This window comes from Callorhinchus milii, unplaced genomic scaffold (genome assembly GCF_018977255.1).
Source record: "Callorhinchus milii isolate IMCB2004 unplaced genomic scaffold, IMCB_Cmil_1.0 Scaffold8, whole genome shotgun sequence".
Classification (NCBI taxonomy): domain Eukaryota; kingdom Metazoa; phylum Chordata; class Chondrichthyes; order Chimaeriformes; family Callorhinchidae; genus Callorhinchus; species Callorhinchus milii.
This window is the reverse complement of record NW_024704749.1, coordinates 18,100,859-18,122,423: the sequence shown is the minus strand read 5'-3', so window position 1 is coordinate 18,122,423 and position 21,565 is coordinate 18,100,859. Positions and strand designations below refer to the sequence as shown.

The 21,565-nt window shown below is 43.9% G+C and overlaps 1 protein-coding gene and 1 long non-coding RNA gene across 2 annotated transcripts in view; both read right to left on the bottom strand.

Annotated features, from left to right (window-relative positions):
- LOC103183101 (tetratricopeptide repeat protein 28-like) overlaps window positions 1-15,365 on the bottom strand; it is a 49,863-nt gene extending 34,498 nt beyond the window's left edge. Inside the window, exons 1-11 of the mRNA XM_007900371.2 lie at window positions 15,297-15,365; window positions 14,749-14,929; window positions 13,636-13,886; window positions 13,096-13,220; window positions 12,499-12,670; window positions 10,761-11,855; window positions 9,844-10,035; window positions 9,337-9,472; window positions 8,232-8,404; window positions 7,562-7,781; window positions 7,077-7,298 (exon numbers count right to left, since the gene is read on the bottom strand). Of these exons, the coding sequence (XP_007898562.2) occupies window positions 7,077-7,298; window positions 7,562-7,781; window positions 8,232-8,404; window positions 9,337-9,472; window positions 9,844-10,035; window positions 10,761-11,855; window positions 12,499-12,670; window positions 13,096-13,220; window positions 13,636-13,886; window positions 14,749-14,929; window positions 15,297-15,365 (2,836 nt within the window). The remainder of the gene's footprint in view (window positions 1-7,076; window positions 7,299-7,561; window positions 7,782-8,231; window positions 8,405-9,336; window positions 9,473-9,843; window positions 10,036-10,760; window positions 11,856-12,498; window positions 12,671-13,095; window positions 13,221-13,635; window positions 13,887-14,748; window positions 14,930-15,296) is intronic.
- A 95-nt stretch (window positions 15,366-15,460) lies between these two features.
- LOC121849550 lies at window positions 15,461-18,693 on the bottom strand. The gene is made up of 3 exons (XR_006085253.1): window positions 18,612-18,693; window positions 16,485-16,621; window positions 15,461-15,506 (listed from the first exon to the last, which is right to left on the bottom strand). It is a non-coding gene; the product is annotated as an uncharacterized LOC121849550 (long non-coding RNA).
- Between the last annotated feature and the right edge of the window lie 2,872 nt (window positions 18,694-21,565).

Below are 21,565 nucleotides of genomic sequence, written 5' to 3'. Positions count from 1 at the left end.
AGAATAACTCAGAAATTTTATGTGGGGATTGCTGGCCAGGACACCCGGAGAAACTCCCTGCTGTGTAATTCAGTGCTGCATTTTAATAGAAAGTGAAGCGCAACACTGGGTTTTACTAGGAATTCTTTGCATTTGAAAGCAGCTAAAGAGGTGTGATTTGTGGTATTAATGGAATTCCTAAAAAGGGAATACAAACGGGGAATTCTTCCAATAACAACAAAATTATATTGGAATAGCAGAAAGTACATACCAAAATGCACTGACACTATCTATTTCAAATTGGCCAACAATCCCCACATAAAATTATTAAGGCAAACTGCCAAGAAATCCACCAAATTAGACCTCAATCTCAGGAAGTGGTCAGGTCTTGCCATTTGTAGGGGGGGTGGAATCTCAGGGTTAGTATTATCCACACTAATAGGCATAGAGCATTACAAAGCACACGGTAGAAAAATATTTCACGGCACTGAGAATGTTATAAAATCTTGACCATTATGTTTAGTTCTAAGTATCATTCAAAGGCTCCAAATGAAAATGGCAGTAAATACCAATACAGGCAATACGGTGCTGGCAGAATTATTGATCAATTATATTTTGTAAAGTAATTTGAGACATTTCTTATGAAAAAAGAGCTATATAAATGCAAATATTTATCATGAAAAGTCAGTTAGCACCACCTGGTGGCACCAAGAAATGCCCCCAATAGCAACACTAATACCAATACCAGCACTTACTGCATTAAATAATAATAATCCTTGCTTTGGGCACAGTGCTTTCACGGACATCTCAAAGAGCTTCACGGGATATACTGTACACTGTGTATAATAATACTTTTGTTATAACACCTCTTGTCATTAAAACACTTTACAGTATTTTACTGTAAGATGTAGTAACTGAGTACTTGTTAGCTAATACGCTCCAATCTCTGGAATTCTGAGCCTGTCAGTTGAGAGGTGCTGGTATCTAACTGGAATAAAAATTTGCCCCCTCTCTATCTGCCTTTAAATCAAAACCTAACTCTTTGACTGTACATATCATTTCTTTCCCCTTCCCCCCACTCCCTCTCTCCTCCTTTGTTTAGTGCCCGACCGACCATGTCATTGTAAAGCACTCCGAGATGTTATTCTATGGGAAGGGCATTATATAAATAATAATAATCCGTGCATTTGATCTAGCGCCTTATCACGTCTCAAAGCGCATCACAGAATGTACGGTAAAGTGAATTGATTGTATATTTTGGGGCGAAATGGGCAGCCAACTGCTCACAGCAGTGCCCCACAAACAGTCGTGGATTACAAGTTGTTACTGTTTCTCCAAAGCAACATTTCAATAATGTCAATTTCAAAATTCCACACAATATTCCAAATGTCACCACCCAACGTTCTGTCCTTGTTCAGGGGATTCTGGCCGAAGTTCTGGGAGCAAGGCCTAAAATACTGTTTTCCATGCTCTCAAATGATCATTAAGCTTCACTGAAATCATCAAGCGTAATTGACTGGTGGACATTTTAAAAGCAGAAGCATGTTCATAGCCACAAATCCAGAGGGATAGTTGGAGCTCCCCTGAGCCTGAAAGAGTTAAAGATCTCCCTGCTCTAGAGCCACGGTATCGTCTTTCCAATACTCTCCTCGGCAATCTACTGACGAGGTAATAAAGGCGGTAAGTTAACACCATCAGCCCATGTACAGCTGCACAATAGAAAAATGAACCGACTATCAAAAGAGAAATTCAAGCTTATTCAAGTGTGAGAGCAAGCGAGATGGTAAACAGATCAACTCCACACTGCTGGTTAAAGAAAAACATGAACACAAGGATGAAGCCTATCTGCCATCTTTAGGAGCTCAGGAGTAAGCAAGATAACAGCAGAGGTTTGTACCAGTTAGTTAATGGTTTGTTCATTTGCACACTGGAGCCTTCGTTTTTGCACCGGATGTTACTGGAATCATAACTACAGGTTGTCTACCTTGATATCTCAGCCACATATGTATCCTGCCTAGCATATTACAGAAAATGAACCGCTGCCCATCTTGGGTTGCCTCTGTGTAATTACAGTGCTAAATTGGTATCAACGTCTGACCTTCAGAATCTGTTTGCTCCGTTTATTGGAGAAACGATCAGATACAAGCTGCGGGTATTACGAGCTGCTTCAAGTGAGCAAGGATACAATACCCAGAAAAAAATGAAAGAGTAAAACAGGTTTGATGGAGTTCTGGGGGGGAGCGGTCCTTCCCCCAGTGGATTGCATACGGTGAAGACGCCGCCAACCAGAGCACAAGCACTGGAGAAAACACAGAGTAAAACGAGTGAGTAAGCATTGCGAGAGCCTGGTCCGCGTGAAGGGTGCTATGTAAATGCAAGTTGTTGTTGAGTACCATGTGTGCCGTGAGGCAGGCGAGACCACAATAGGGTACATTAGCAGAAAACTCTCTCAAACAAGATTAGCAACAGATCTCATTGCAGGCAATGCTGCATGTACGTTTCCCAACCTTGTAGGTAAGGTACTTTCAGGTGCATGGTTACCTGTGTAACGCTATTAGTGCCGAATTTCATCTACAAACATTACGAGCCGACACCTTTGGAAAAAAGAGGCGAGAATGAAAAGAACGTCAAAGAAAGCATGTGTAGTTTGTTTTCGGTTGTACTTAACCAGTGAAGCACAATGGGATCAGTTACCAATGAAATCCAATAAATCTCTTCCTTCCTAGTTCCAAAGACACTCTCCCACTCTCTTCCTCCTTGTTGTATCCTTCACAGTTTCTTGCTCAAAATCCTTTGTTGTAGGATCGGAAGATCATGGAACTACAACACCTTGCTCTTTTCCTCCTACTCTCAAATGATCTCCTCCCCACTGCTAGTATTCTCCACTTTGCTTGTGTCCTGGTTTTAGTCTTTCTCAATAAATAGGAATCCGTTATTCATAGAAGTGGGAACAACAACAAAATGACATTTATAGAGCGCCTTTCACATCGGGAGGACGTCCCAAAGCGCTGAACAGTCAGATGTCGGGGCCCGAGCATGCGGGAGGGGTGGTGTAGAGATGAGGGAAGGCAGAGAGATGGGAGGGAGACCAAAGGCACGGTCGAAGAGAAGGGTCTTGAGACCGGCCTTGAAGGATACAATGGAGGAAGCGAGGCGAAGGGACCGTGGGATGGAGTTCCAGAGTGTGGGGGCAGAGAGGCTGGGAGACATGGAGCAGGCAGGAACCTGATGAGTGGAGGGAACGGGCAGGTTGGTAGGGAGTCAGCAGGAATTCAGCACAGGGAGCAGGGAGTATCAGTTAACCCCATCAGGGATCAGTTACAGTTCCTTCAAGGCCACTACACAGCTGCCTCTTTCTCCTGTACTTATTGCTGCAGCACAATCCACTCTCTTATTTCTTGCTCCCGTTTCCCATGTCCCCACTTTTGTGACGGAAATCACAACTAAAACAGAACAACACAGCAGAAACATATGCTGGTGAAACCTTTGTTGTCCAGTCAACACATGAGATTGTTTCAGACTACCACAGTCTCTTCCGCTCAGCCCGAGAACGACTTTCGGGCCCAAACTGGCTGTCCTCTCCTCCAAAAGTGACGGCCAACATTGCAGAGCCGTCACCATTGGTGTCGCTTGCTCTACAGTGTCCAAACTCAATACCACTCAATGTAAACACCCAGACTCTTTCAAATTCACTGCCACCCAGTGTAGAGTGCCCAGACAATAAAATCAGCAGACTTTCTCCCCATCAGTCACAGCTGGATTGAAACTCGGCCCTAGAAATGTCTAACCCACTGAGCCAGAGTCCAACAAAACTCCAACTTATAGAAAATCTGATGAGCACATGTGAACATATGGCAGCTTCACATGCGATTCTAATGGTTTTGTGTCTCTTTTAAGATGTTGAACATTGAGGAGCCAGCTTATACTGTACCCAGCGAGGGTTCTGATCACACCATCTCAGTCTCTCCAGACACAGGCCTGTCTAACTGCCACTTCCCAACACAACAGAAGAGAATCGAATGCATCATCTGCTACTCTGCCCACAACCTGTCCGACAGGCTGCCTCGAAAGCTTTACTGTGGGCACACGTTCTGCCAGGCCTGCCTGAAGAGGCTGGAAATGGTGCTAAATGAACAGAAATGGATCCCGTGCCCTCAGTGTCGGCAAAGCACGCCATGCCCCCGAGGAGGCAGCATGATGCTTGACCTGGACCTCGGGATCTTTTTATCTCTTAAAACAGAACTGGATAGTCTGAAGCCGTCCATCAGACCCGATACTGATCTACTGCATAAAAAGGAATCCAAAGGCTCCAATGCATGCCAAGCAATCACTCGGCAGCCAGCAGCTTTGTGCCAGGACAACCCCCGTGAGCCACACTTTCGCAGAAACCCTTGCGCTCAGTGCACTGGCTGCTGCTGTGTTTGACGAAGCCTCTTCAGCTCCGTCCAGCAACAACCTGCACATGTCATTCAATTGCCATTGGGTGTAATACAAAGACGCATTGGATCAGCTGGCTTTATTTCAGCTGCACACACTGAACAGTATGCTACACAGGGAGAGCTGTACTTTCTCTCAGGGAGAGCTCGGCTGCTTTCTGTGTTACACAGGGTGGACTATATGGGCTGCACAAGGCATTAGAGAGCTATATTGTGGGACATTGCTGTGCGCAATTGGCTGCCACGTTCGCCCACAAATATACAGTCAATTCACTTTACAGTGTGTTCTGTGAAGCGCTTTGGGACGTCCTCCCGACGTGAAAATGCAAGGATTATTATTATTATTATTATTACATAGACTGCACAGTGTGTCACACAGGGGTAGCTGGATAGACTATATAGTGTATTAAACAGGGGAGCCGAACAGACTGTTACATAGACTCCAAAGTGTAGAAAAAAAATATTTTCACATAAAGTAATACCAAACAAAATTCAATGCATTTCACCTTTACTAGCAAATAGCATCTGTGCTTGAAAATGACAAAAACAACTGACAAAGCGCTGGTCATCTCTCTGTTTGGCAAGGACCTGCACTTCACAGGCTCTTATTGTAAAGTGCAGGCACTGTGTATTTTGTAGGCGAATGCAGCAGCCAATTTTGCACACAGCAATGTCCCACAAACAGCCATGAAGTGAATGACCAATCTTATCCGGGGATCGTTGGCCAGGACAGTGTGAGAAATCATGGGATCTTTAACGTCCCTTGAACAGGTAAACAAGACGTCTCATCTGAATCATGGTGCTTCTAACAATGCAGGGCTCCCTCAGCACTGTACTGGAGTGTCATTCTAGATTGTGAGTTCAAATCCCGATGTGGGGCACGAACCCACAACCTTCTGACTCAGAAGTGTGGGTGCTACTAACTGAGCCAAGCTGACACTTAAATATTCATTCAAACATTTCACAACCAATTTAAAACCGGATTCTGAAACTTCTCATATCTTCTCTGAATTGTGCCCAAAAGTTGCTCTTCTCTCTGCACTATTGCTGTCAGTCACACAATGGTGGCAACCCAAGCAGATCTGAATCCAGGAGCTGGGCACAAAATAAGGAGTGCTTGGTTCCCTTTGTCTTGTTCAGTTGGCTTATTTTCTACTGTATTTGGATAACCTGACTCAGGTAAAGTGTTTGTAGCCTCCGAACCTTTGACCTGATCCACTACCCCGGCTACAGTTAGAGAAATAATGACATTACAAGCAGTGAGTTCTCCTTTTTGCTCCTCTTACCCAAGGGCAGCCAGCTGTACACACTGAACAGTACGTTACTCACAGAGTACACCGCAACTCTTTGCTAATCGTCACCCTGCAACTGTCATAAGCAGTGGGAGAGAAGAAAGAAAGCAAGGGATTGAAGCAATGCAAGACTTCACAACACCCAGGAGCCCCTTGTGCAGTTTGCCACCTACACAGGTCTATAAGGAGAAAAACTGCACCATGCCAAACAACGCCAAAAAACAGCTGGAGCTAAAAGAGATGCCAGGTTTCAACTGCTGAAGAGGGATCTGTTAGAAGTCAGAAACCAGCACGATGTGTTCTCATAGGGTTGCATATGTCCCTTTTTGTGATGTTTTGTAATCATGTCATTTGATGTTAGAATTCATAGCTAAAAAAAGTTACCAATTTATATATAAAAATCAAATGTTTGTTCTATTTACGGTTCCTTCTCCCTCTGTGTCCCCCCATCACGTCCCAAACTGCTAGTGATAATCTTTGACAGATTACCCATCTCAGACGGAAATATCAACACTTTACATTGATTGCACAGCAAAGCCACCCGTGGATGCTCAACAGTTACACTTGAAGCTGGTAGCTGGCAGGATGGGCATAAGGCCAAGCCCTCTCTCGGTCTGCAGACACTTTATACAAACCTAAACCACTGATCGTTTCATGTTTAGATAGTGCTTTTTCAAACACTAAAGGTTAGATATTCGTTCCACCTTGGGTCGAGATTGACTGTGTCTTCTTAGCCTTTCAAAGTGAACAGAATTGGGCCAATTCTTAAAGACAGTCTTAGTTTTGAACTTTTAAGAACTACTGAAATTGGCGACAAAGTTAAGACCAAATTCAACTATTTGACCATTTCTGCGAACAGAAATTCTAAATACAATACAAAATTACATTCATGTTAAGAGGATTTCCCATGGCGCTGGACAGTCAGGGATTTGGAAGGCAGGGAGGTGGAGGCCAGGAAGGGTGGCCGAAGGCACAGTCAAAGAGGAGGGTCTTGAGGCATCCCTGGAACAAGGCAAAGGGAATGTGGGATGGAGTTACAGAAATCTAGTCCAGGAGTGGGGGGAGGGGGTGTGGTTGTATGTCTTTGCTCTAGACCTACACATCACAGACTCTGGGGTACTGCACAACACAGGCAAAACACAATTCCCTGTTACAATGCGATTACAAATATGTATTTCCTTGAAGTCTTTCTCCTGCAGGACAGGACACCTCGGCTGTCGCTCATCTGAATTGGCCAGGGTGCTTCAGTGATACCAGCAGTCGCTAGTGATGGGTACAGACCTGATAGGAAGCTTCATCCACAGCCAGCACAACTGGCAGGTTTCTAGTTTGTTCATTCTTAATCAATCACACACAAAAAAAATCTTACCAGCCCTCAGGAAGGCAGTGGGCAGATCAAACGATAGCACGGGTTCCTGGTCTAACGCTCCATCCCAACAGCTAGACAACACCACAATCTTTGCTATTAACTTCAGCTCGAGTATCTCTGGAATGGTTAATAAGAAAGTCCGCTCGTCCGCGCGCTCTTGTGCATTAGTTGGTGGATACGGAGCGAAGACAAGCACACCATCTTCCCAGCTCCCAAACGTAGCTGTAAATCAGAAAGAACAAGTGAACACTAACTAACCGGGGAAACCAATTTTCACTCCTGCCATTGTTAAGCTAAGGGGGCAAGTCGGGGAGATGTTCACCAGCCAGGTATGGAAAGCCCCAGCATGTAATACAGTAATTATGACACTGAATGTTGCATTTTTCATCCAATTAACAACAACAAGATTACTGTGAAGTTCTGGGCAACACTTGCGAGAAATATCACTAACCCACGAGCAGACTGATCTGATCGCCTGTGCTCACCAATATGCACGATCGTTGCTTGAGGGAGTTCCGTAAGGACTAGTTTCTTTGTAGCTTCCTCTCCTAAGACGGCATCAGTTTGCAGGTACTCAGCCACCTTCAGAACCTCTTTTTGTGCTGTGATTAAGGGTTGTCCTGCCTTCCAGACTCTCCCCAACAGGAATAATTCTGATGGCAATTGAGGACTTCCTACAACTAATGCCTGTATTCGGCAAAATATCTGAGGAGGGAAAATTCCAAAGAGAATTACTCATAGAAAATGTCATTATTTTCTAACCAGATATAACATTGGAAGACAAAAATGCATTTGTTTAGAAATACATAGTCACTACAATTAACAGTAAATCCTGTGAAGCTCTTGAGACGTCCTCGTGATGTGAAAGGATCTATATCAAATGCAAGGATTATTAATCACCCACAAAATAGTCAATTCACTTTACAGTATATTCTGTGAAGCACTTTGAGACATCCCGAAGATGTGATAAGGCACTATATCAAATGCAAGGATTATTATTATAACTCAGACACATATCCACAAACTATACAGTCAAACAAACACAGATTCATACCCAACATGACCACTCACCCGATCAGTTCACACTCTCAAAACAAGACACATTCATATCCAGACCACACACCCAATCAGACAGTCACATGCCGAGCCACACACCTGTTTGAACGGAGGAATGAAGTGCTTGGAGCTGACCACAGCTGTGTTGGTAGCCGTGCGGTGAACAAGGCGATGTATAGGGCCTACATGTCCCATCTTCTGTAACCCACGTAGCTCCTGGTTGTTCCCACCCATCACCTCCAGCAGAGCCATGTCATCAGCTGGAACAGGCCCTGTAACACAGAGAGGAGGTCAAGGCACTGCAAACTTGACTAGCACTAGCCACATATATCCCCCAAAATAACTAATGGAAATGATGGTATGATTGTTTGTTTTTACATTAACGCTTAGAGAACTGTGCTACCATGACTCAAGTATGAAGGATGGAGGTCAAAGCAAGATCTGCCCCTGAAAAGCATGTAGGCAAGTGGAATAAAAATTGTATTGTTCGACTGTACCTTCAGTCACCCTCCTACCCCTACCCTCCCCACTCTCCACATTCCAACTACCAGCTCAGGTGCGGATCCCTGACTGTCCAGCAGCGCCTTGGGATGTCCTCCTGACGTGAAAGGCACCATACAAATGTAATTTGATGTTGTTACTGTTATTGTTCTACAGCTTGAATGTGCCAGTTACAAAAGTGCCACATCGTTAAAGGTACTGAAATTATAAAAGCCTTTGCAATTATGAAGGAAGCTGCAAATTGTAAAATGTTCCCAGCACTTCACAGCCGTTATAAGTCAAGTTGCAACTGTCTGGAATAAGTAAATGCATTACTGAGCTGTTACTTCCTGGAATAAATAAACCTTTTCTTGTCCTGTTTCTTCCTTTGATAACTAATTTTGGTCTTAACTCTTGTCAGAACATGCACCTCCTTTATATAGGAGTACAACAACAACAAATTGCATTTGTATAGCACCTTTCACGAAGGGAGGATGTCCCAAGGGGCTGGACAGTCAAACGTTTGCACCCCAGAAGTGCCCCTAAGGGAATAATGCTCAACTTAACAGTAACTATAGTTTAGTGGTTCAGAGTTCTTTTAGTTCTACTTTGCGAGCAACTGAACTGAGTATTGTGAATTAATTTAGGATTAGGCGCATTGTCCACATTCCAAGGTACAGCACACATTAGTTACTAGCGGAAGCCACAGCCCAATGAAACTTACTTTCTACCTTGGTCTCCCCACGACTTTGGAACTTCATTGCCACGTTTTCCACGGCGAATAGTGATGGTAAGAGAGAGACAAAAAATTTGTCCCCTAGCTTTTTATTCTTGTAATTGTGCAGGTTTGAAAAGGGAACCTGTGATTAAAGAAGATACTTAGTTTGGGAGTAGCAGGTATGTGGAGCCTAAGTTGGCACATTGAATAATTAAATTAGTGCAGCAAGAATCTGTGAGGACACGATTATCTTTATTAAAAAAAGCACAATACCAGCACATCACAACTGAGGAAATGGTACAGTAAATTAAACAACACATTAAGTCCTTAAGTATATATATTGAGGTGGTCTGTACAGGTGCATGTTAAAGATCCCATGACACTTTTCGAAAAGAGAAAGGAGTTTCTCCCAGTGTCCAGGCCAACAATCCTCCAAACAAAATTGGTCACTCACTCACATCCATTGCGGTTTGTGGGGCATTACTGAGTGCAATGTATGACCCTCACACCTACCTGGAAGAGATGTTTGTCTGGCACTATCAAGATATCACTCCCGGCCTCCGGTTCTTCCAACAGGTCACTGATAGGCTCCAGGAGTAGCCTGTACATCTGCTGCCAGCTCTCATGCTCCATCCAATACTGTGGATCCCCAGAGATGCCCTGTGCACCTTCAGCTTTCTCACATGAAGTGGAGGCGTAAGGTCCCTGGAGCGAAGAGAGACCAGAATAAAGAACATATTCACCCCATTGGCAATAGGGAACCTGACTGTTGGACTGTATTTTAACACTGGCTTACTTTTCAACAGGTGTCAGCCTCAGTTGGTCATGCTCTTGTCTCAGAATTTCCAGCTTTCACCTCCACGGAGTTGCACTATCCTGCGTCTGTGACCTTCTAAAACTCTACCAACCCATCTGCTCCCTCCACTCAGAAGGCACTGGTCTGTTTCATACACCCTGCCCTGACCACCCCACCATTGGCAGTTGAGCCTTCATCCGTTATGCCCCCACTCTCTGGAACTCCTTCCCAGAGATCCTATGCCTTGCTCCTTCCCTCGCTTCCTTCAAAGTCTGTCTCTGACTGCGCCTTCGGTCATCCTTCCACTCCCACTCTCCTTGCCCCCAAATCTGTCCTGAATAGAAATCCCAGCTCGAGTTCAAATCCTCGATATCCAGCACCTCCTCCGGACATGAAAGATGCTATATAAATGCATTTTTTTTGTTGTTGTTCAGGCCAGAAAGTTATGAGTTCAAGTCCCATATTGGGACATTTAACATACAGTCCAGGCTGACAAATACACAGGGCTGACAAATACACAGTCACTACACTTTACAGTAAAATCTTGTGAACTGCTTTGAGACAGTGATGTGGTCAAGCGCTATATTAAATATGAGGATTATTATTAGAACACTGCTTTTGATACAATATTTACCTGTGCTTTTTTGGGAAGGATCGTTTCCCATCTTGTTTTTGCTGAGGGGATGTTCCGAGGCTCAACCTTGAATAGCATGGACTTGCCCTTCAGCATCTGCAGGAAGTGGCAAATCTGCCAATGGATGTTTGCTGCTTCTTTAATGCTGCTCCTGTGGAAGCGGACCAGGCCCTGTCCAGCTCTCAGCACCCACAGTAATATGCCTGTTTTTACCAGTGAGTAATACAACACAGTCCCAGGCAAAGTCTCTAGTCTGCTGTAAATTGCCTCCAAACTCGGCACACCTAATTCTGCTGCAAATTCTAAAGTCTCACTGTCTGATTCATCCAAGCACAAATGGAATTCGTCCCTTAAGAAGGTATGATTTAGAAAGCTGCATTTTCGCCCATACTCTGCATATTGTAATGCCTTTGTTTTATCATCCAGTTTGATAAGGGTTGTCTGGATACCATCGAAGCTCTCCAGAAGGATATCATTGACATCTCTCGGCACTTTTAAGCCCTCAAGCCTGCATTTCAGCTTTATCCACTGGTAACGGGCTATCACTTCCTCAAAAGCATTGGAAGCTACCAATAGCTCTTGGGTGTAGAACGAGAACTGAGAGATATTAGCCAAGTTGAATTTACACCTGTCAATCAGCTTTTGGTCCCCAAGGCTCTCTGCAGCATTTATTGCCATCTCAAAGAAAAACAAGGCATGCTGACAACGAGACATCACTGCATAAACCTCACCAATCCCTAGTGCGGCCTCACATCTCATCCTTTCATTTTTGGTGTTACTGACACGCTCCCAAACTTGTTTGTAACAATTTTCAGCCTCTTCAAAGTACTCAGCTGCCTTGCACACCCCTGCGAGTCTTAGTGATGCTAGCAACCGAAGATCGCTATCACCTAGAGCTTCCAGCACATAGTAACTCTGATAAGCATGGGACACAGCAGGATCATAATTGCCAAATATTGCATGTAGCCTCCCCATTGATTCATAAGCCAGTGCCTCATCCATACTGTTATGTGTCATCTGGCTCAGCTCACTAAAGTGCTGGTAGTTGATCAGTGCCTCTTTGTAGAACTCCAACTTCTCCTGAAGTTTAGCAACCTGCAACAGAATATTAGAGGGGTTGGGTTTGTGTTAAATTATTATAAAATGTAGAACACGGAATGAGAATGAGATGGATCAAGATCACGAAAAAGCAGAACCATCTGTAAATTTTTAAATGGTTAATTAGGGCCCCTGTATACTATGGTTAGCACAATCTGCTTTTCCTTTAATACTCCATTTTATACAGTTTTTTTTTATCTTGAACAGATTATATTCCATTGGTTATTTTTTCTTCTGCAATTTAGGTACTCCTCCAACCCTTACTCAGAATGGATTCCATTAATTTCACTTAATTCTTGTTGGGCCAAAATGACATAACAGTAGCTCAACTGGGCTTGGGAAAAAAAGGTAGGGATTGAATCGGATTGCATATCCTCCGCCCTACAAGCCAAAGCCCTAATGGATCAGGAGTTCCTTGTTGAACAAGTACTATGATACCATTTAGGTCAGGCTAAAGAGTCTCCAAATGGCATACTGCACTCTGATAGCCTTGATAAGAACAGAAGCAAATCCAATCTACACACCAGTCTTGGCCAGTGTCAGAGACATCGCAATTGCTTGAATGGCTGGTTGTCATATCTTGTTACCTTTGTTGTTATCCCTTTTCATGAATTAGGAAAAATATTCTAGAATTCCTCACCTTTAAATAAGCAGCAGCTATGTCCTTGCAGTGGCTCTTGTACTCTCTGTCCAGCAATAGGTTCAGGTATTTTTTCCCATAGGTCAATGCTTTTGGGTAATGGTGAAGAGTATGATAGATCTTGCTCAGTTTCAAATACACATCTAATTCTGTCTCCGCACTCCAGAATTTCCTGCAATGAACAAGCAATAAAGAGTCAGCAGCACTGTAGTTTGCTGTACAATCTACTCCCCTGTGGAGGCTGTGAGGGGAAGATATTCCACCTGCCTCAACATTGACTCTATTTTCCTAGGGTTTCAGAGAAATGTCCAGAATTTGGCAAGTTATTAAATTACAGCCTCAATTTTGAAGCCAGTAACAAACCAGTGACTGATTTTAAAATGAGACTGCATTTAAGAATTTGACCAATTTCACAAATTCTGGTTGCTCTGAAATGCTAAGAAAATAGAGCAAATCTAGACTCAGGTGGGATTTCCTCTTTAAACCGATGTTGTTTCTGTGGTGATGGTGCTCCCGTGATCTACAGTGTGTGAGGATTATGTAAATTAAACTCTGGACATAGCATTTGGTAAGGTAAACTGCTGAAGACTCTGCTACCTGCTAAAGTGGTTGTCAGGCTGCTGTTTGCTGTCTTCAATCGCTGTGAGGAGTTCCAAGTAGTTGTAAAGTGCATCTTCAAGGCTTCCTGTTTCCATGTGTAGAGCTGCCAGTTGTGCAAAACACTGCAAAAAGAACACAAGAGTCACTGCACACAACATACCAAAGACAGCCACATTGCAATAGTGGGGAAACTCCAGTTCTGGCATAGAATATATATCAAGTAGGGGCTGTAAACAGGGTTGACTTTTTGCATAATTTTGTCAGAGGTGATCTGCTTCACATGAGACATCCACTTATAAGATGGATGTTAAAGACCCATGACATTATTTGAAAAGGGAAGGGAGTTTTTGTCCAACAATAAAATTGGTCATTCACCACTTTGTGGGATATTGCTTTGCACAAATTGGCTGAACTCATTTGCCTACATTGGAAAGAATGCATTGGTTACACTTTACAGAAACTCTATGAAGGTCTTTCAGTCAGTTCAACGTTATTGAATATTGTGTGATAGCAAGAATTATTATAGTTATTTTTTACCTGGAATTCAACCTCACTGTGTTGTTCTTTCAGTGCCAAGAACAAACAACTTTCATAGGTTGACAAAGCCATTTCCTTATTCTTTGTCTGTACATGGCAGCTGGCTTCCAGCAAGTAGAAATGCAATCTGATCTCATTTTTCATTGTTGAACGGTAAATCTGGACTGTTGAGTTGATCAACTGGATGCATAGACTGTGCAAATTAGCTTTTAAAAGCTGTCTGCCAATCCGAAGAAGTGCTTCATCCAGGCCTACATGGAATTTCAACAAATACAATATACAGTCAATTCCCTTTACAGTATATTCGGTGAAGTGCTTTGAGACATCTCGAAGACGTGATAAATGCAAGGATATCAAATACAAGGATTATTATTATTATTACATAAGAATTACAACAGTATATGTTTTGGTTAGACGTTAGTTTGACACAGAAAAACTACTGTGATTATTATTGTTTATTATTACTGTTGTGCAAAAAAGTACACAAATCAAACTACGTGTGTATGGAAATTTCAGTTTGTCTGGTAATGGAGTGTGCAGAGCTCTACCCAGAGGAACACACCTTTCTTACCTAATCCCAGAGAGTTCAGGCTTGGGTTGACAAGAGCCAATTGCCACTGCTGGAGTTTGATCAGCTAAAATCACAGTTTTATCACTGTAAACACTGGCTGACAAGCTTTCCACTGCTTGTCCAGCTAACCCTACCCATTAAGTTTTGACTTGCAGGATTAACTGGAACTGAGTGAAAAGAATCACAGCTCCCAGGAACCAGTCTGCTCCTCCAAGTTCTGCTAACAAGCTCGTCTGGCTGGTCCATCATCAACAATGACTTGGGGGGGGTGGGCATCAATATTGAAATTAACTGGACAAGATGGAAACCTACAATAGGCAACGGGGGTGAGGAGTTACTGGGCTTGAGTTGATGCAAAGAGAGCATGAGCTCACAACTGGGTCTGAAAAATTAAAAGATAATTTGGCAAAATACCAAAGTGGAGTGAAGAGTTAAACTGTGGTGCTATCAACTTTGATGGGGGTTTAGGCTTGTACACAGCATTAGATTCTGTCCGGGTTCACACCTGTATATAACGTGATGTGTGAATGAGTTCTGCCTACCTTGCTCCTCGCGCTCAGTGTCCACTGCTTTTTCTCTGCACAGTTTGTAAGTGACCCTCTGTAGGTCTAGCACAAGTGTCTCCCTGTGCACCGAGTCAAGCTCCAGGCAGTGAAGCAAGGACTGGAAAGCATGAGAGAAGTGGCCGAGGTACTCCTTAGCCAGGGACAACAAGTAATGATTCTGCAAACAAAACAAGTTATAGGGGGAAAAGCAACACATTATAACCCCTATGGAGAAATCCTATTATCTTAATTTTCAACAAGGAGAACAACAAATTACATTTTATAGCACATGTTGGGAGGACGTCCCAGGTCGCTGGACAGTCAGGGATTTGGACCGGAGTAGGGTGGTTGGGATCAGGAGGGATGGAGAGCAGGAAAGGTAGGGGTAGGGTAGGAGCACTTCTTAAGCACCAGAGAATGGGGAGAGACAGCATTTACTATGTGAGGGATAAGCGATTGCTAAATTGCTTTGAAAGAGCTTTTTGCTCCATCTTTTGAAGCTGAGTGAATGTTCTTTTTACAGTCAGCATCCCCCAGCACCTCACCTGTGGTGCCTGAGGTTGGAGCTTGGTCAGGATTTGCCCATCTACCCACGCTTCATTGTATAGCTTCATCTGTATGAACAACGCGGTACGGCATGAGAGTAACTGGCAATCAGTGGCATCCAGCGTTAGGCCCTGAGTGTAAAGGACAAGTGCCTCTTCGTAATTCTTGGCTTTGAACTCTTTATCTCCTTCCTCTTGCAGGCGAGCAATCTGTACCAAGCAATGCAGTGTTATTAGTACACACTCAGGCTTCAGTCGCATCACCCTACCGCCGTTCCCCCACCCCCAGGACACTTAAAAGGGATTCTCATATAAAAGAAGCATCTTCACATTTTGCCAATGCGGAAGTTGTAGGTACAAACAATGAGGGGATTGGAATAGCAAGAAAGAGAAATATTGCTACAAAAAAAGGAGTAGAGGATCCAGAAAGACAAACACAGAGGAAGGTGTCATAGATAACAAAAACATAAAAATAGTACGATGATTATTGAGAGAATTAATTGCTTTCCGCACAGTTCCCATTTTAAGTGGCACTAATAATAATAATAATAATCCTTGCATTTGATATAGCGCTTTTCATGTCGGGAGGACGTCCCAAAGCGCTTCACAGAACACACTGTAAAGTGAATTGACTGTATATTTGTGGGCGAATGCGGCAGCCAATTGCGCACAGCAATGTCCCACAAACAGTCGTAGATTGAAAATGACCAATTTATTATTGTTTTTGGTTTTGGAGGGATTATTATTAGGCTCTGTGTGGAGTAAGGAAACTTGCCCAAGGTTTCGCCCTGTCTGGAATTGAACTCAGGTCTCTCGCTTGCAAAGCGAGTGCTCTAACCACTGAGCTACAGGACTCCTAGTAACTCCTAGTAACTAGGACTCCACTAAACCAAGAGGTGCTCATTGGAGGTTGTGGCATCTCTTGGGAGAGGAGATGGACAAACAGTTCATATCTGGCCAATCTCTATATCTACTGGTGAATGGTAAAGATTCCTTCACGATGAACTCTTGATCTAGGTTGGCTTATGGCAAGAGCAACAAAGCGGAAATGGGGACTGGAATGAAAATCAGCACAAAAGTAACCATTAGCCTGTCTCATTCAATATCCACATTGAAGACTCCAATAAAGATAAGTTGGAGCCTCTTGGACTTAGATATTTTTGCCCCCCTCCCCACCCCCAGTTTTACCTCTTGAAGGGCAAGAGAGCCTTTTTTCTGTTTGTTCTTTCCTATGGTTGAAGCTGACACCAGAGAGAGAGTGCTTTTGAGAAACCTTGTTGACTCACTGTCTCTGACATTGGCCGAAAACATCTTTACTACCAAACCTGAGAAATCAAGCAGCAGAGTAACACTGTCACACAGACAGATATAGATCAAAGTCGAACTGTACACAAGTCATGAAATTTAAAATTGTTTGTCATTTTACTGCTGACCTCAAGGAGGAAAATATACTGCTCTCGATGACAAATAATGCAGCTTTAGCCAATTAAACTCTAGCAGTATCCAAAGCACACTCTGAGATGCCCAAGCCTTGGCTCTTGCCAACCTGCACCTTACACTCTCTGGAATTAGATAACCACGATTTATCCCTCCTACGACAGACTGCACATATTCCATGTAAATTGTTGTTGTTATGATTGGATACACGCAAAGAGGAGATAAATAGGATTAGAGTAGAATACACTATAGCCGAAGTTAGCACTTGTATGAGCTCAGTCGCCTCCTTCTGTGTAGCAACAGCAACAGCAAAATTACATTTATAGAGCGCCTTTCACGTCGGGAGGACGTCCCATGGCACTGGGCGCAGAAAGTAGTACTTTCTCTGATTCTATGGTCAATGTAATTCAATTAAATTGACATGACATTTTGTAAAAGCTTGCTTACCCACCTCAAATTTATTAACAGTTTTGCGGAAAGCAAGATAACAGAAGAAATCATTAACAAATTACATTTGTATGCCTTTCACATTGGGAGGATATCAACTACATGTCGCAGTGATTTAAGTGGTTCACAGCTACTGTTAATTCTTCATTGTTCACAGTTGGAAAATTGTGTGCAGTTTTGTACAATAGAAATTATATTAGAGCTATGAAGAGGGAACATCTCATAAGATTTATGAGGATGATACTGGAGATGAGGGTAAATGGCTATGCGGAGAGGCTAGAGTGACTAGGCAGAGAAGGATGACAAGTGATATACAACCAAAGCATTTACAACACAGAAGGACAGTCAATCCTGTCTGTGCTGCCTCTGTGAAAGAGCAATCCATTCAGACCCATCCCCCTGCCTTTTTCCCAGATACTTATATCTACCTTATTTCTCTTCAGATACCTATCTAATCCCTTCTTGAAAGTTGTAACATAATAATAATCCTTACGTTAGGTAGTGCCTTTCACATTGAGAGGACATCTCAAAAATCTTCACATTATTGTCATTGCTCCACATGAAGGGCGCTATTCAAATGCAAATTGTTGTTGTATCCTGTAAAGTGTAGCAACTGTGTATTTTGTAAGCAAATTTGCAGACAATGTATGCACAGCGATGTCCCACAATATCCATGAAATGAATGACCGTGCACTCCGAGACACCATCGGGCGTGAAGGATGCTATATAAATGCACGTTGTTGTGGTTTTTGACCAATTTTATTTGGGGGAATGTTATAATATATCATACAATAATCCTTACATTTGATACAGAGCTCTCACGATTGGAAAATGTCTCAAAGCACGTTGCGGGATACACTGTAAGGTCTAGTGGACGTGTATTTTGCGGACAGATGCAACTTGTGCCCGGCAATGTCCTACAGACAGCCACGGTTATAACTCGGCGGGTGAAATGGAAATTGCGGGGAGAGAAGCTTTCTTTCGAGAGGGCGGTCGGAGCGAGAAATTAATTGGCAAGGGCTCCGGTTGGCAGCAGAGTGGTGGAACAGTTGGCGAAGACCTTTTAAGAATGCATAGAAGCGTGGAGTGGGCGAGGAGTAATAATAATAATAATAATAATAATCATTGCATTCGATGTCGCGCCTGATCGCGCCTTCGGGACGCCTCGAAAGCCCCTTCACCGGCGCATTCCGCGGGCGACGAAACGTGCGGCGAAGGAAGAAGCGATCGACTCCGGTCGGTGACAACGGTTGGGGGTTCGTTCGCCCTACAACTTGAACACTTTTTTTTGGGGGGGGGGGAGGTGGGGGTTGAGGGTGGGGGGGGATGTGGGGGGGAAAGGGTTGTGAGAGAGGGTGGAGGGGGGGGAGGAGAGAGTGGAGAGGTTCAGCCCCCCCCCCCCCCTTTTGCTGCTCCCGCTGCACTGCTTACCTGAGCCTGTTTAGTCTCCTGCCAGTTTCCTCAGCACCTGTGAGGGGGGGGAAACTAAGGCAGAGGCAGCCCCAGGCCCAAGTGCGCCATAGTGTCAGCCATGGCAACCGCAGCCTGGAGACGGGCGTCGTGACGCCGCGGGCCACGCACGCACGCACGCACTCACGCACGCACGCACGCACGGGGCGAGGTGAGGCGCCACGCCGGTCCGAGCCGAAGCAGGCGGCGCGCCTTGGCAACCGCCGTGGCAACCGGCGGCGTCGTGACGTCACGTCGCCGCCGCACCCCCCCCCCCCCCCCCACCACCTCCCCGCGAGGTCACGACCCGACGCCGCTCGACGTGGCGCTTCGTGCCACGTGACTAGGCCTCAACACACGCACACACGCGCAGGGCGGCCATGTGCTGCGCGTTCGCCTCGGTTGTTGGGCCTCTGGCTCACACGGGCTGAGCGGGGTGGGAGGGGGGGTTGAGGGAGATGTTAACCTTGTCGGGTTTATTCGGGGTCAGGAGTTTGTGGCTCAGAAACGGAGCCGCTGCCTGCGAGGGAAGGCCCCGGGCGGCCATGGTCGCTCCGGCCAGAAGATGGTGCTCTTGTCCTGCACGTTTCAGTCGGTCTCACCGAGAGGCTGGAAGCGCACCGTGGCACCGTCGCACCGCTCCGCACCTCACCCCCACCCACCCCACACCACCCCCGGGGTGCTGCGTCCGCAACCCGGGCGGCCGCCGGCGCCATTGCCGGGCGTTCCCGGTCCCCCGAGTCGGTGTCGTTGAGCAGCGATAATAATAATGATAATGATGATAATAATAATAATAATAATAATCCTTGCAATCACCTCAGGAGGACACCTCAAAATAGATAGATAGATAGATAGATAGATAGATAGATAGATAGATAGATAGATAGATAGATAGATAGATAGATAGATAGATAGATAGATAGATAGATAGATAGATAGATAGATAGATAGATAGATAGATAGATAGATAGATAGATAGATAGATAGATAGATAGATAGATAGATAGATAGATAGATAGATAGATAGATAGATAGATAGATAGATAGATAGATAGATAGATAGATAGATAGATAGATAGATAGATAGATAGATAGATAGATAGATAGATAGATAGATAGATAGATAGATAGATAGATAGATAGATAGATAGATAGATAGATAGATAGATAGATAGATAGATAGATAGATAGATAGATAGATAGATAGATAGATAGATAGATAGATAGATAGATAGATAGATAGATAGATAGATAGATAGATAGATAGATAGATAGATAGATAGATTAGGGCCTTGGTTTAATGTCTCATTCCAGAAGGACGGCACCCGCAGCAGTGAGGTACGCCCACAGCACTGCATTGAAGCGTCAGGCTGGACAGTAACTTGCAAAGTCCTGAAATCGGACGTCAACCCACAACCTTCAAACTCAAGAATGCTACCGACTGAACCAGGCTGATACATCATTGATCTACAGAATTTAATTGAGCTGCTCAAGTCTTTGACTTTATACTAAAACAGTTCTGCTGTTCGGGTTTATTTTGGCTGGGGAGGGAGAACGCCCAGGGTGATATTATTATTTCACATTCTTGTTTCTTCCCCAACCATTCCTGTTTCCTAACCTTTTTCGGTAGTTTTTTTCCATCCTCTGGAGGAATGGAAGGACAAATAAGTATCGTGATTCCAGTCAATACAGGATGTGTAAGCGAGAGAGAGGAAGCAAGGCTTGGGTTATATTGGTCACAGGCTGACTCCTAGATGCGTAAACCATTAATCGTTTCTTAAATGGCTAAATAATGTTTTTTTTTAGTCAGCTAGGTGTACATGTGGAAACCCATCACCATGCTTCAGAGTATTCAAACCACACTGAGAGTTCCACGTTTGAACGCCACGTACACATGGAAATCGTCCTGTGTCTGGAATGGAATGCACACTCTCAAAGATACTTAAAAAAAAGTCATTTGGGATTAAAAAAAAGAAATGATTCTACAGTCAGTCAGGGGCCAGCAGGGATGGTCTTTTCCACCCCCCGCAACCCCCCTCACCGACTGCTGATTAAGGTCAACGCAATGACGTCCACTTCTATAGAACGCAAAGGTCAAGGCTAAGTGAGGCGAAATATTTCTTTCCCTGGCAGCGAAACCGCTTGTTGAGAGGTGATAAGACGGATTTGTGTGAGGCAGCTTTCTTCCACTGTAAATCATTGAGCAGTTTGACCTAAAGAAAGGAGGTCAGAAACTGGAAATTTATTTATGGTTGTGGAAATATTTGTAGTTAAAACTGGCGGGTTATTTACTTCAGTGACGGAATGTTTTTGTTGGTTATTACTCATGCAATCTATTTATGACCACATGTATCCAATAAACAATGGGCCCGAAATTCCACCTAGTCTTTGCCTACGAGACCTTTTTGGTGCAGTTTGAAGTTGAATTCTGGCAAATTCTTAAATCAGGTCTTAACATATTCAGTCAATTTACTGGTAAATTCTGTGAAGTGCTTTGATGTGTCTCAACAACGTATAAAGGCGCTGTATCAAATGCAAGAATTATTATTAATATTAATTTAGAAGCCGGTTTTCCGCAGTTCTTAAAACGAATGAAACTGAAATTAAATCGTAATTTTTTAATTAAATTAAGACTGAATTTAAGACTTTGCCCAGTTCAGTAGAATTTTTAAGACAAAAATAGCCTTACTCAATTATGGAATGCCCCAGTCATAGATAGTGGCCTCAGTAGATAGTGTAATGTTAGTGCTGTCAAGATAATGGTGAGTTACTTTTTTTAATGCTGGGCCACAGTGAGTCTGACTCAATAGCGCCACATCAACCAGAACAGATCAGTCAGGTTCACGTCACTCAGTTTAATAAACAGGCTCGATCTATGGGAACCTTAGATGAATGTGACATTTTTGCCGCTTCGAAATGTCCTGCTCCTTCTTTGA